The sequence below is a fragment of the Ambystoma mexicanum genome, chromosome 9 (assembly GCF_040938575.1).
Source record: "Ambystoma mexicanum isolate Mex_15411 chromosome 9, UKY_AmexF1_1, whole genome shotgun sequence".
Lineage (NCBI taxonomy): Eukaryota > Metazoa > Chordata > Amphibia > Caudata > Ambystomatidae > Ambystoma > Ambystoma mexicanum.
In genome coordinates, this window is record NC_090931.1 from 389404478 (window position 1) to 389419613 (window position 15136).

Below are 15136 nucleotides of genomic sequence, written 5' to 3' on the forward strand. Positions count from 1 at the left end.
TAGTACTGACAACAACTACCCACCTGATTGGGAATCTCCATGGAAAATCCCATACGATAAAGAACTCATTAAGCAAAAACTGTCAAAACTGAATAGATCTAGAGCCCCTGGACCCACGGGATCAGAACCATTGACCTCAAGCAACTTCAAGATCAATGGGCTCCTTTAATATCAGAGATCTTTAAAAGATATGCGCTAACGAAAACAGTTCCCCCATCATGGAAACGTGCCACAATCGTCCTGATTTTTTAAGAAAGGGGCTCGTGATTGTCCAAAGAATTACCGTCCTATAGCCCTCTTGGACATCAAAGGAAAGGTATTCGGATCCTTCTGCTTAGACAACTTTCAAGAATGGGGAAGAACAGCTGCATGCATGGACCCTTTCCAAACAGGGTTTGTTAAAGAGACTGGTACATCTGCTAACATTCTTTTACTAGCTCCCTAAAGGGGAACATTAAAGACGGAAGTCCAAGAATCTTCATCGCCTTTATAGACTTGGTTCAGGCGTTCGACCAGGTCGACCGGGACCACCTATGGTACAAGCTCACCCAATGGCAATGTCCGAAGTCAATACTTGAACCAATCCAAGCACTTTACTCGGATACGAGCATGAATATCAGGCTGAATGGCGAAGGGCTTCTCTCAGAGAGTATTGCTACGTACAGAGGAGTCAAGCAGGGGTGTCCCTTGGCTCCTACTCTTTTCAATGCATACTTGGGCGACTACCAATACTCTGAAGAGAATATACAATCTTTTCCACATACCCTAGGAGACGCCAAAATATTGCCTATCCTTTACACCAATGACATGATACTGCTCGATCAGACCCCAATAGGTCTCCAGCAGCAATTAGACAATTTGTCAGAATACATCAGCAACAACAAACTGGAGATCAACAAGAACAAGACAAAAATAATGATTATGGAGAAGACAACCAAAAAATTTGATAACCTTCAATGGTATCTAGAAGGAGTCAAAATTGAAAGGGTGAAGGAATTCAAGTACCTGGGTATTCTATTCAACAACATCTCGGTCGAGCAACAAATGCAGTTGACACTTTTTGAAAAGATCAGGAATTTGGTATGACAGACCAAAATGATAGACAGAAAATATGGCTGCTTCTCAATTACCCCCACAATCAAATTCTACAAGGCTATGGTTGTACCTGCCCTAACTTACGGAACAGAAGCACTGCCTCAACTACCACAGAATATATGTTTAAGACTGGAAGGTTATTTCTGGTGTCGGATCTTAAGCCTGCCATCTTCTACACCTAGGCCGATCATTCAGTGTGAATTGGGATTGGTGTCTCTGCAAAGTATTGTAGAGCAAAATACGTTGATGCTATATAGGAAAATCATAGCACCAACGAGCCCTGCAGTGTTCACAATAATTTGAGCGGAACTTGAAAAAGGAAAAAACACTGTCATTAAAATGTGGGGAGAGAAGAATAAGGCAGTCTTGGAAAGAATAAACAGCACAGAAGATGAACTATGGATAAACCCAAACAAAATGAAAACACAATTTCTGGAACTCGACTGGATCAACACACTCGATCTATCCAATAAATATAAATCAATGGCAGATGTACCAATTATTCCAAGAAAAGTGAACCAGCTACCTGAGTACCTAAAAAAGTTCCAGAAGAAGACTTACAGAAACTTCTTTTTAAGGATCAGGCTTAACATCTTGCCTACGAATGTAATCCTGGAAAGAACGGTACAATCGTCCAGTACAGACTGTCGATATTGCCTCAAAGCGGAGCATCCTGAGACTTTGAGACACTTACTGTTGTCCTGTGGAGCAGTTTCACCTCAAAGAGAACAATATCCGGGTCACGTGCTTTCAAAATTTAAAACATATTCTGAAGAAAACTGGTGGTCTAGTCTGCTAAGCGTAGAAAGAGTCCAATGGGTAATAGCAGTGGTGGCGTTCATACGAAAATTGGACTTGGGCAACAAAACAGTGTGAACTTGTGATACTGGATAGTTGCGCCCTATTTTACTGGTGTAACTCCCCTCGCAGACAAACTAGTGTCACTCTTGAATAGTACCCTAAAGTTTTGGAACTCTTAAGATCCTAAGGGAGCCAAAAAACAAAGGGACATCAAAAACTCTAATGTGAATATGTTTTTCTTTCTTTCTCTTTTCTGTTAAACTTCAAGAGACTCAAAAGTTTTAAAGATGGGAAGGAGGATTTCTTCTTGTAAAAAATTGTAAAAAAATTAAACAAGTAAAATAAAAAAAATAAAAAAATATTCTGTCAAAGAAGTGCCTAGTTCTAGGCATTTCACAGTGACAATATACATCTGGGTGGTTTGCAGCGATGAAAGCACAAGAGGAAGATTAGGTGGCAGTTTGGGAAGTGATGTCGGGAGGGGCGGTGGTAGCATGAGCTCTTTTGGACGATGGCAGCTAAAGTTTTTTTTTTTTTGCAAGTGCTCCACTGATCAAATGGCTTTGATGGCAAATGGGTGAGAATCCCAGTTTAGAGGCACTAGGAAAGAAAATGAGAGAAAATGGTAAGCAGTGCAGATTCCAGGGAACATATAAATTGCATAGGTTAAAGAACAGGGATTTTGGGTCGGGGAGTAAAAATGTGTGCATCCAGCTGGGTATTCGGTGTGAGATCATGGATGTATTGAAATAGAGACCAATTCTGCACAGAGCACTATCCAGCGTGGTGTCAGTACATAGAGGTGGGAGGCTCTTTCGGTAAATTGAAAGGTGTATCTGTTACAAATTTGAGAACTTTGTTAAGGGTAGTAATCTAGTAGCTGGGAATAGTAAGCCCACAGTTTGCTACACGTTTACTGAGCATTTAAGTAGAGATTTGAGTTTTAGTTCTGACTGAGGTGCATGGCATTTTATTTTGTATGTTTTGAAGGTTGAGCCTTGCTGTGGTGGAAGAAGGTGTTATCAATTGGAAGAGTTTCAGGTCGCTATCAAATAGAATCCCAAGGTGATCAAGTCCGGGTCAAATACGATAGGAGAAAGAAGAATGCGGTTGGGTTTAGAAGCAAGGAGATGGATGACGGCAGTGCAGAACCTTCCAGTGACACATTTTGGTTAGGCAGTTTGTTATACCTTCTAAGATTGCAAGGATGAAGTGGACAGACTATTTTGGTATCAACAGCAAGGAGGTGACAGCTAAAGCCATGGGATGGAATGATGTTCCTAGGGTCGAGATATAAAGGATGAAGAGGCATGTCCCTAGAAATGATCCTTGGAAAACACCCACCGGAAGGGGAGTGTGCGAGTAGGTGTTTCATAACACGGAGAAGGCATTGTTGGAGAGATAGGAGGACACCTTGCCCATTGCTGTGTTTGTGAAGCCAAAGGAGAAACGATTTTGGAGGAGGGAGGGACGATCGACAGTGCCAAAGGCAGCAGAAGAGAAGTGGGCAATAGTTAAGAAATTGGAGACATGGCTGAGATCAATCTCGATGAAATGTTTTTACTGTAAATTAGAGTGAAGAGGGTCACAGAGTGAGTGTTCCTTGAGATAGGTGGTTATGCAACTGAAAATAACCGTCAAGAGGATTTTGGAGTGGTAAAATAGGAGTGAGACAGGTCAGTAGAATGTAGGATTACTGCCGTTGACAGCAGGTTTTTTATTAGCATAGGTATGACACTGGATATTTTGTAGCAGGTTGGATAGGCGCTAGTATAGAGAGCGAGAGGTTGAAGAGAGCAGAGAGGAGGGTGTAGGTGACAGAGGCCAGTCCTTTGATAGTTTGAGGTGCAAAGGGATCAATTGGCGCTCAGGATTGATTGCAGAACGAAGGCTGGGTAGAGGTATGGTAGGGGAGGTAGGGAGAAGTGGGACAGTGAGGAGACCATGAAGGGGATGGAAAGTGATGGAAGGAGGGAAAGGGATAGATGAGATAAAAGGGTAGAAAAAGTGTAGCTTATTTTTGTAATTTTAGAGGAGAAGTTGGAGGCAAAGTAATCACTGGAAAAATAAGAGATCGAATAGAACAGGGGGATATAAATAAAATGAGCACCCAGAGGAGTAGCACCAGCCAATCAGGAGGATGGGAACACAGGTTTGCACCGATTGTAGAAGCCAGATTTGCAGTCCTCACTCCAGCACCACTGCCATGTTCTGCAATGTTTGTGGCCCGGGCTCATTTCCCACTCCTTGCCCTGAGGTACCCCACCCACCAACGTATACACCCTGATCCCTCTGCCTTCCCCCTGCCATCCACATGGCCAACTTACCTGAACTCTGCCTTCTCCCACCCTGGAGCCACGTCCCCACACTTGAAAGAGAATAGGGACAACATTGTTTTCCTATGTGCTGTAAGGAAGTCATGGTATCAAACAGTGAAGACAGCCAGAAGTGATCACAGTTCTATCCCAACCCTAAATCTAAGGGAGCAAGCTATGACCACCAAATAATAACGCAGTCCTAGTGGAGTCTGTCAACAAAAAAAAGGGCCTAGACTAACACACCTATTGCCAATTCTTACTTCTGAATACAAATGGTGTGGGGAAACGATGTATGCAAAAGAAAAGTGTTAAAGAAACAATATGTCAGGATAGTTGAGCACTTGGCTTCCTTTGCCCACGTTTTCAGCACGGGACAAGGTGGCACACTCGAGCTTCACACACACTCTGGCTTCTCTGCCATGAGGATGCAGTTCAAAACATCGGTATCTGGGCCTTCAGCCCCAAAGTGTCTTTCCCAATAAATGTCTCTTATTGCAGAGTGCCTTGTGTAACAAACAAGTACCAAAGTTCCTTTCTCATCAGGATTTTCACATTCGCAAGTTCTCTGGTTTACTGTTCAACAAGGGTCTGCCTCAGTCGGGCTCAGACCCCCTTAAACACAGTGTTCCCAATTGGTCTCCCTCGATCAGGCACGGACCCCCTTAAAAACAATGTTCACAATTGGTCTCCCTCGATCAGGCTCAGACCTCATAATCGCACTTTCTTTGCTTTCTTTTATGTTATCAAAATGTAAAGACTTTCGACTGTGCGATGGATTTTTCTTAAACCATCGCAGGACCACTTCGATTCGCTTCATCCATAAGTTAAACTTTATTGCTTTTGTTTCTGCGACTTCTTGGCTGAGTACTTCACACAGAGACCTTCGATTGAGCTCTCCTGCGGTGTCTAACCACTCTGTTAATTTGTCTCGTACCTTCTCTGATTCATATTAAAGTTCAAACATCCATCGGCAATTGAGCTTTGCTTGCATCTTTCATCACACGCGTTAATATTCTACACTATTGCGCTCTTCATACAATGTTGCCACTTGCAACCTTGAATTCAACACAGACTGTTCTTGCATTGGTATCCCCAACTCACTGGCTGTGTTGATTTCTCTGGCGCTGCTTTGATCCTTGAGCCAAGGACGGTACCACGGCAGCTGCTGCTATTACAGGGCCCGGGTATCTACAACACACAATGCAGGATTCTTCAGTCTGGTTTCCTGTCCTTATGACTTTTAATCTGAAGGTTTCTGGAAAGTAACGGTTTCTCGCCAGAAAGGTCGAGGGTATCTCCTTCCTTGCTCTCCCTTCTCGGTTTGCTGCCTTTCTCCCCTTGTTCACCTGCCGTCTGGAAAACGCTGTTCCTTTGTGTGCTTTGCCTCACTCAGAGTGTGCTCTTGTGCTCCACCTTTTATCCCTGTGGGGAAGCTTAATGGAAGTCCGGGGTGAGTTGTTAACAGTAATTGCGTGACACCGCCTGACCATAGTAGTGGGACATGTCAGTTACAATGCTCGGGTATGAGTTTGTTATCTCCCAGAGCGGGCTGTCTGTGTGAAAGTGTTTGTCTAGGGAAGGGGGTGGGGAGGTCACAGTTCCCAAGTATCCTACCTGGTAGGATGGGGTAAAGATGTTATAATGGGGGGACACCGCATCTCGCCATCAGGTGTCCCACTCCCTGAAGACCCCTCGCCCAGGTGATCCTCCTGCACTGGTCCACCCCAAGGGTCTGGATCCAAAAGCGATGGCTGTGCCCTGGTCACCTGAGAGAGAGATACCCAGGGACTAGAGGGTGAGACCCCTTCTGGTTTCTCACAGTGCCATGTTGCCATCTTGGATATCTTATTTTAAATAAGGAATCAACAATGTGGTGCATTTGGCCGCAAAAGTCATTAGCACCGTGAACCACGGCGTGGGGTAATAAGAGTGTTAAGCACCCTGTAGAGGGTTGGGCTTGACTGGTCACGGCCCTGAGGATTCGCAGGGATTTTTGACTAGCCCAGGCCCAACGTGGCACGGGGTAGGGGGTTGTTACCCACCCAGCCCACTACCCACCAGGTGTTTAACATTAGATTAGCAAATGCAATGATCAAAGAAAGAAAATATTTTGAAACTTATATTTTGAAACTTAAGGGCATAACAATGAAATATACACTAAAAGGTATACTTTCGAACATGAACTTTTGAGATTTAATTAAAAAAAATGCTTCTTTCAAACTTTGTTTTCAAACTAAAGACCTATAAACAAGTGATTTGGTTAGCACTTGTGATCAGACCACTTCTGCCACTACCCAAGCACAGATGTACGATCCTTAGACCAAATATATGGAAGTATCTTTCTTGGTTGTCACTGGACACTTTCTAAGCCATCATAAATCCTGAACACCCAACTTCACGCACGGCTCATGAAGTCACTGTAAAAGTAAATGATGCAGGAGGATTTTTTTGTTAATTCCCCTTTCTAATGCATGTAAAACTGCAATCCCTCAAACATGCAACTGCCTTTCTGTCATAAATCCGTGAATTGTTTCATCCCTTGCTTGCAGATGTTAAGGTTTGCTGACTTGCACCAATAAGGGCCACAAAATGACGCGAGAAGAAGAGTTACCAGACTGGGTGTCGGCCAAGGAATTCTATGAAAAATATGAGGCGAAAGAAATCCTAGGAAGGTAAAATCAGCATGCATGGCTTTATGTGGCTAGTTGAAGCATGCATTGTACATCATGAATGTGAGATGCATGTTGTGTAAATCACAAGTCCTTTGCAGATATGATTTGTATAGAATTAATATCATATATAAAATATGTTGTCTAATAAATTAAAGGATAAGATGAGGAAGCAGCAGTGTTAAAAGAAAGTGTTTAAGTACCCACACATTGTTCAACATGAAAACGTCTTCACTAATATTGTTTAAAACAATGAGGTGTCAACAAGTCTCTTACCCTATTGAGCCCCCACCTCATTTCCATTGTGTGTTTACTGAGACCATTGGGACTGAAGACAAGAAGGTGTTTCGTGCTCATTGGGGATCCCGTTTCATTGCTCACTCCTGCCATGCAGAGAATGCAAGTCTGAATGCCATGCCTTCCGGATGAAGGCTTGTAGGAATTGGGCATGGTTGCATCGGTAGTGCACTTATTGTAGGCTGTGGCCTTTGATGTGCTTGCAGTAGGTGACCTCGACAGGGTTGTGGACAGGTGGCCTTCACAGAGAGGCCTGAACACCCAACAAATGGATAAAACAGGGAGACAGTGGTATAACAGCAAGCCTTCTCTTGCCCAAAGAAATATCAAGAATTTGCCACAATCCCAGACTGCAGTTTGCTGTTCCACCCCAAGGAATTGGTTAAGCGTTTCATTTGCTGCCATGTTGCCAGGGCCGACCACATTTAGGTCATTATTGGTGAGCTGTGTGCTCCAAGTCGCTGCTTGACCTGATTGGCAATACCCGGGGCCGGTGCTAAAATAAGTCAATGCTGGGCAGTTTTGGGGGCATCACCATACGAGTAGCAGCAGGTGTAGCAATTGGTGTAGCAATTGTGGTCCTAACATATTTTAATGGCAGTATTATTTTGAACTTCTTAATATTAATGAGCGAACAAAATGTAGATGGCAACCCCCACTGCTATTTTAAAATGTATAACCATGGTAGAAATTCGTTTTTTTTTTTTACCATTGGCGTCATTGAATTGGCTTCTAATGGTGTCAACTTTCTATTAGTGTTGGTGTCAGTTGGTTTCATGTGGTATTTTCCATTGAGCAGCCAAATGCTTCTTGTTTTTCCCATTTCATTGGTAGATGTCGAAAACACCCAGATGTAAATGGGATCGAATAGAAAGAATTTAATAATAGCCCCACTGCAATATCCACTAAGGCAACAGGCTTGTTTTCACATTGTTCTTCTAAAAATATCTTTTTGCAATACTACATTTAATGACCCAGTTACTTACCGGTAATCTTCACTGCTCCTAGTCCTACTCTTCATCTTCAAAGTAGTTACTAGTAGGTGCCGTCCTCCCAGTGGCGGCTGGTGAGTTTGAAAGCTGGTGGGGCGTAAATTTCCCCGGGCGAATATAGTAGGGAGCGCGCGCAGCGCGTGAGCCCAACCCCCCTAAGGGTGGTGCGGGGGGGTTCTACCCCCGCAATATTTTTGGAAAAATGGCCTACAAAATGTGCAATTTACTGTCCAAAAAACCCACCGAAATATGAAAAAAGCATTCGGTTTTACATATTAATAGTGGTACACTATTCTTACGTGTGCAAGTGTGATGGTGTATTTTACAGCAGCTTGTATTGGGTATAGCTGGTACTATGGTGTATGCATAAAGAAATTCATTATATAGTCAGTAATGATGGAAACCTGTGCAATATATACATTTTTGTAATGTTTTCGTTCTGGGGCTTTAAAAGTGCGCTTTGCGGAGCTCACATTACAAAATTAATTTGCTGCAGGCCTTCAGGCACCCGATTTAGAAGCACTCTGCGTGTCCTTCGCTGAAGTCCTGTTAAAAACAGCATTGGCAAAGCCGCTGAGATCCTGTTCAAACACAAGCATTGACAAAGCCAACATTTTGGCCTTGTGCATACACGGTGTAAGCTTCTGCCAGGCACTGCTATTAGATCATGATGCCCAGGAACATGCACCATGTTGCTGCTTCTACAACAATGGGTAGTTAATTCTGCTACAGCTGTGCCTGGCAAGTGTCGCTGTGCCTGGCCACAACAAGGGATGAAGGCGTGAAGGTAGACAGACGTAGCCAGAAATTGTCATATCAAGGTAAAATATGCACATTTCATTAAATTGGTTTTGCATAACCACCCAAATGGCACAGGACGAATGGCTTTTGCCTTTCATAAAATCAACACACACACAAAACCAAAAGACGATATTTTCTTGTAATAGTGTTTTTGAAAACGTTAGGTGTGCATGTTTTAAACTCCAAGGACCAATACAAATGTATTCCATGGGACTTTCAGCACCAAAATGGGCCATTTCACCTTTAGTTGTTTATTATTCTTCATCAGGTTACATAGTGCAGTGGTGAAGTGTCCGGCCTACAAACCTGACTACTGCTGTTTGATCCCCGATACAACAGTTTTTCAGACTGATGCCGTTTCTATATACTGGCCCTGATTTGCCCGGCTCACATGACAATTTAAATGACAGCAGTTGATGGAAAATAAAGCAATGAATATGCAACGTGAGGATTAGATTCAGTACACCTTTTAGAATATGTATAAATAAATGCACCGTAGCACAAAGCCGTCTATTAATTCTACTGCCATCCACGTTTTAAATGGAATTGACATTATAATGTTCCAGGTTGCATTCAAAACGTGGAAGAGATAAGATAGAGAACAAACGCAGGAACCAGGGGCACCAAATACGCGAGTGGTTTGGGCCCGGGCACCCCCTGGGAAAAGCCATTGGCGCTAAATCTGTGCGGTGGTACTGTGAGAAAAGATGGTTTAATGGAAAACCCCAAAAATGGCATCAACGGTACTCCTACCTTACACACCTTGCAATTGACCTCTTGCCACTCAGCAGCTACCCTCTGATGGTCTTCAAGCTCCCTCACTGTCTCCCCCCTCTTTCATCATTTCCCCATGTACCCTTCTCACACTGCTCATCGGCCTGACCACAATAAAATGAACTAAGAGTCAGGTCTGGGATCAGTGGCACTGGCAAAGCTCTGCAAGTAGAGGTAGGAGGTACAGGTTGGGAGTAGGGGTGTTCCTCCTCCAGCTTAGTCTATTACATCGGCAATGCAATGATGCAGGGAATGAGATTCATAGTAGGAAAGCAGGTCTGATAGCACAGCAAGTAGAGTGCACGCTTTGACATCTGTGCAGAGCCTGCTGAGCAGGTTCGAATCCCGGCAGTACCAAACCCAGCCTTTCATCCTTCCGAGGTCGATAAATGAGCACCACACACCGTGGGTAAGAATAAGCAGCCCTCAGATACCTGAGGGTTCGTAGAGCTATATAAAATGCGAAATTATTGTTAGTATTATTGTAGTGGCCCCTCTGGCTGGTGACTTCATTTGAGCACCAGTTCCCCTCATTAGGTATCACCAGGGATGGATGCCTGATTACCTTCACTGCTGGTGTTCCTCATGAGTGTATTTTCCGAACCTTAAAGTGGAAGAACGAAATGCTGGCCATGTAAGAGGACAATTTATTCAATGGTCTCGTCCCTAGCTGACATATGATACATTTCGGGTGCAGTCCAGCGAGCCTTACTGAACGACACCATCTCTTCCTCTTTTTTTCCCTTTTCCTGCCCGCATGCCAAGCGCAGAAGAGAGAACTTGTTTTCCTGTTTCAGCCGCGGCCCGCGCGACCACCGCATCTGCTAATTGTGCCGTTTTATATTTTCAGCATTTTTCGACAAAAAATATAAAACGAGAAACGGCACAAGTCACCATGGAGAGCCCTGGCAGGGAGAATTCCTCTCCCTGCCAGGGCTCTCGAAAAATGCCAAAAATATAAAACGGCACAATTAGCAGATGCGATGCGGCCGGAGTGGCCGCCGGGCCGCGGCTGAGTACTTTGGGCAGCAGCACTGCAGGCAGCAGCGCACCACGCTACGCTACCACCAGGGCTTGGGCAATCAGCTCGGCACGAGCAGCAACACTGAACGACGTGTAGGCGCTGGCCTACACGTCGTCCAGTGTTGACTGGGCCTGGCCTGCCGTGGTGGATGGTCACAGCAGACCACATAGTTTGGGCCCGGGGAGGGGAGCCGTAAGTAGTGTAACACTCCCCGGGCCCAAACAGAAGAAACAAACATGCGGGGGGTACTTACCGAATCCGCAGCGCCGCTGGGCTGGCCTGGTGGAGCAGGAGCAGCACTGTTGTCGTCGTCACGTCGGGGCCGGGGGCTGAAAGAAAGAGAAACAAACAGGAACAGCCCCAGACGTGTGAAGGCGGCGCAGGCGCACGCACACACCCTGCGCCACCAGTAATACAGTCATGTCATTGGCTGTTTGTGCCAGCCAATGTCATTACTGTATCCATGGTAGGGGAGAGATTGGGAAACTGAAGTGCGCTGTTTGCGCACATTTTATACTGGCGGGGCCACCCCTGAAGCGCCCCGCCAGGCTTCTAATTCCGAGGGCTACGTAGAGTGCGTGGAGCTACGAGCTCCACGCACTCTACTATAGAAAAAATATATACTAAATTGGGATGCGCCCTGCTGTGAAAGACGGGCCGCCCAGTATACACTATTGTTTCCTTGCCATAGCGCCCCCGCGCTGTTGGCAAAGGAAATGCAGCACTAGAAGCTAAAAGAGATTCAATCAGAGAAGTTTGATTGAATCTCTTTTAGCTTTTTTTTTCATTTTTTCTGGGGGGGCGGCGCCCGGCCGCCACACAATAGCAGCCGCCACTGCGTCCTCCATCCCAGGAATCCATTCCATCTTTTAAACTAATACTTAACTAATACTCATACCTGCCCCACCCTTCCAGAGAGTACAGTACTCCCACACCCCACAACATGTTAGTTTCAATACCTCCTAACACATCATGGAAGATTGTCCACGCTGCATCAGGGCGGTCGAGAAGGGTCTTAAGTACTGTGACGAGGAAGAGGAGGACTAGAAGTAATGAAGTTTAATGGTAAGTAACCAGGTGATTACCTCGACATCCCTCTTCCTGGTCCTCGCAGTACTTACAAGTGAGGCATGCCAAAGACAGCAGTGACAAATTAATCCATGAACACAAAAACATAGACCAAACAGTGTGCAGTTGCAACACCCCATCACAAACCTTATTTCAAAACACCACAACAAATCACCCTTGAGTCGCAGGCCCAGCACTCAACACTTCCTCCCCAAAGGAGAAAGACCTTTGCAGGTGCAAATTGAGGGAATAGTGTCTGGTAAACTTATTTGAGTCGACCCAGGTAGCCACCTTGTAAATCTCCTTAATCTGCATTCCCTTTGCCTATGCCCAAGATGCTGCCATGCCTCTTGTAGAGTGACCCTGAGAAAAGCCGCCAAAGACACTTGTGCCCCAGAATAGGCTGAGGCAATAACCTGTCTAATCCAACGGCTAATCATTGGCACTGATGCCTTTGGGCCAGGCTTCAAACCCTCAAATGTCACAAACAGACTGTTAGACTGCCGAAAAGATGCTGTTCAGTCTAGGTAGGCCAATACAGACCTTTTTAATATTCTGTTTATGCCACTGCTCTTCCTCGTGTGAGGTGAGACTGGGAAAGAAGGATAGAAGACTGTGCCTGATGGAACATCGAAATAACTTCAGGTAGGAAACTTGGATCACATCTGAGAACCAGAGAATCCGAGAGAACTCGAAAGAACTGAGCAGTGCACAACACTGCAATTTCACCCAGCTTCCTCAATGAAGTAATGGCCACCAAGAACACTGTCTTTCATGTGAGAAACTTGATATCATTGGACTCCACTGGTTCAAATGGAGAGCCCGCAAAGCAAACAAAACGAGGGATGGCCCCAAGGAGGAACACCAGCACACACCATGGGTTTAGACACGAGGAAACTTAACAGCTGGGGGACCAACGGCTCACACCCGGAACTGAGAACCCAGGGCTCCTTGAAAGCCTGGATCGCTACTCCCTGGGCCCTAAGAGATGACACAGCCAGACCCATGTACCCGCCATCCTGCAGAAACTGCAAAATCAAAGGTAAGGAACAGTCCAGAGCCCTCACAGACTTCATAGAGCACCACTGATCAAAGTGCTTCCAATGCGCCTGATATACCTTGAACGTCGAGGGGCGTCTGGACTTCTGAATCATCATTTTCAATTGCAAAATCAAGACCTGTCTACGCAATACCTACCTCTCAACTTCCAACCCCCCCCCAGTTCAGAATCCGAGAGGCAAAAGCACCCAGCCCCATCCCGAGCGGGAGCCAGAACGAGGGCAGGAACCATGCCGGAGCCACAGCCAGGCTGAGAAGAGTATCAAGAGCGTCATGTCCACAGCAGTGCCACCAATGCATAAAGAAGCCCCTGGGACCAGTCCAGCGTGAAGGCATCCACTCCCCAAACCCCTGCGGACGGGAACCTTGAGCAAAACCCAGGCAGTTTAGAGTGTTCACTGGTGATGCAAATGGGTCCAGCACCAGCAACTCGAACCTCCGACAGATCAGGTGAAACACAGACCTGCGCAAGATCCCATCGGATGACAGGAAAATCCTGCTCAGACCATCTGCCTGGATGTTGTCCACCCCCTGACATGAACTGCCTGCAAAGACAGAAGGTTGCTCTCCGCCCAGCGTCCCAAATGTAACACTAGAGACTCTAGGCGCCGTGACATCATACTACCCTGTCAATTGACATACGCCAAAACCAACATATTGGGCCTCATTATGAGTCCCGCGTTAGCCGTGCCGGAAAAACCGGCAGGCTGCTGCCAGACCAGTAAGACCATTTAGCCTCCGCGATTGCTGGAATCACTGGGGCATTACATCCCCGGTGACCAGGTAATTCTGGAGGCAGAATTCTGTAAAGCCCCCTTCCCATGGAGTCCCATAGGACTCTATGGGGATGGGGACAATGGAAACACTGGTTCCGTCTATGACAGAGCCGGTGTTTCCATGTCCGCCTGCAGGCGGGTGGTGTTACTTCAGCCAGGTCAGACCTGGCGGGAGTGAAACCTCCCACCTGCAGGACTCGGAATCAGCCAGTCCGAAAACAACGGTGGCAGTGGATTTACCACCACCGTTGTTTCCGGACCGGCAGGGTCATAATGAGGCCCATTGTCTGTCCAGACCAGAACAGCCAACTCCACCATGGAACAGGAAAACTTTTTAGAACCAGGAAGATCACTGCCAGCTCCCTCCAATTGGATGATTGTGAAGCCTGCATTGGCGTCCAGCACCCCTGAGCACTATGGGCTCCAAACACTGCCCCCACTCAAGGCCACTGGCATCGATAGTAACAATGCTCAGTAAGGGGTGAACCAACGGAAAGCATGTAACAGATTTGCCAAGTTCACTCAAAGCTGGAGCTGAACCTTCAGATCCGGGAGAGTGGCACCTCGTGCATCTGGGAATCCAAGAGCAGTGCAAGTGTGACACAAGCGGATGCATGTGCAGTTGTGCCCATGGAACCACAAAGACACATGCTGCCATGTGACCCTGCACCCAAAGAAATTCCTTGGCAATCACCCAGTCCTTGGACAGCAGACACCCCAGAAGACGCTGGCGGACAGCCAGTGCAACAGCAGCAGAACCTGCCCCTGTGCGTTCCAGAGACGGGCCCCTATATACTGCAGAAGCCTGAGACGGTTCCATGCAAGATTTATCCCAATTCATCAGGAACCCCAGAGATTTCAACACTCCTCAGACGACAGTCACATGCTCCATCAACAGCTCCCAGGAGGAAGCCTTAATTAACCAATCAACCAGATACGGAAAGACACCTGTATCCCCCTGGCATGAAGGAGTGCCACTACTGGACCAACACCTTAATAAATACTCTGGGTCCACTATATACCATAGGCAAACCCTGCAGGGTAGACCCCTTTGAGAGGGAGAAGTATGTGATTTGAGGGAGACAGTCTGCTCTAATCAAAAACTTCAAGGGAGACCTGCGCTTTGATCAAGAGCCACATAGGGCTCAGTTAACCAGAGAGACACTTTGATCTACAACAGACAGGAAGATGGGTGGGATTTAGGAGTACATGTTGTCACCTCTTACCTTTCCTGTTGCAAAGGACTCTGCTCCTGACCTCACGCATAACATAAGATTGTTGGTGGGGACCCAGGATTGGTTCATTAAGGTAGGCTTAGCCTGCACCAATCACTGGGGCCCATTTGGCTTTAAAAGAGAGCTGAGCTCCTCAGCTAGCAGATCATCCGAAGGCTTCACCAGAAGCAGGAAAGAAGAACTCGGCATTGGACCCTGGCTGACAGTACAGTCTACCTTAAATCTTC

At 46.1% G+C, this 15136-nt stretch overlaps 1 protein-coding gene across 2 annotated transcripts in view; it reads left to right on the forward strand.

Moving 5' to 3' along the window:
• Positions 1-15136, forward strand: part of PHKG1 (phosphorylase kinase catalytic subunit gamma 1) — a 417011-nt gene that overhangs the window by 39723 nt on the left and 362152 nt on the right. For both annotated transcript variants that reach the window (XM_069614874.1, XM_069614875.1), the window contains exon 2: positions 6764-6886. In XM_069614874.1, coding sequence (XP_069470975.1) covers positions 6804-6886 — 83 coding nt within the window. In that variant the 5' untranslated portion in view covers positions 6764-6803. The remainder of the gene's footprint in view (positions 1-6763; positions 6887-15136) is intronic.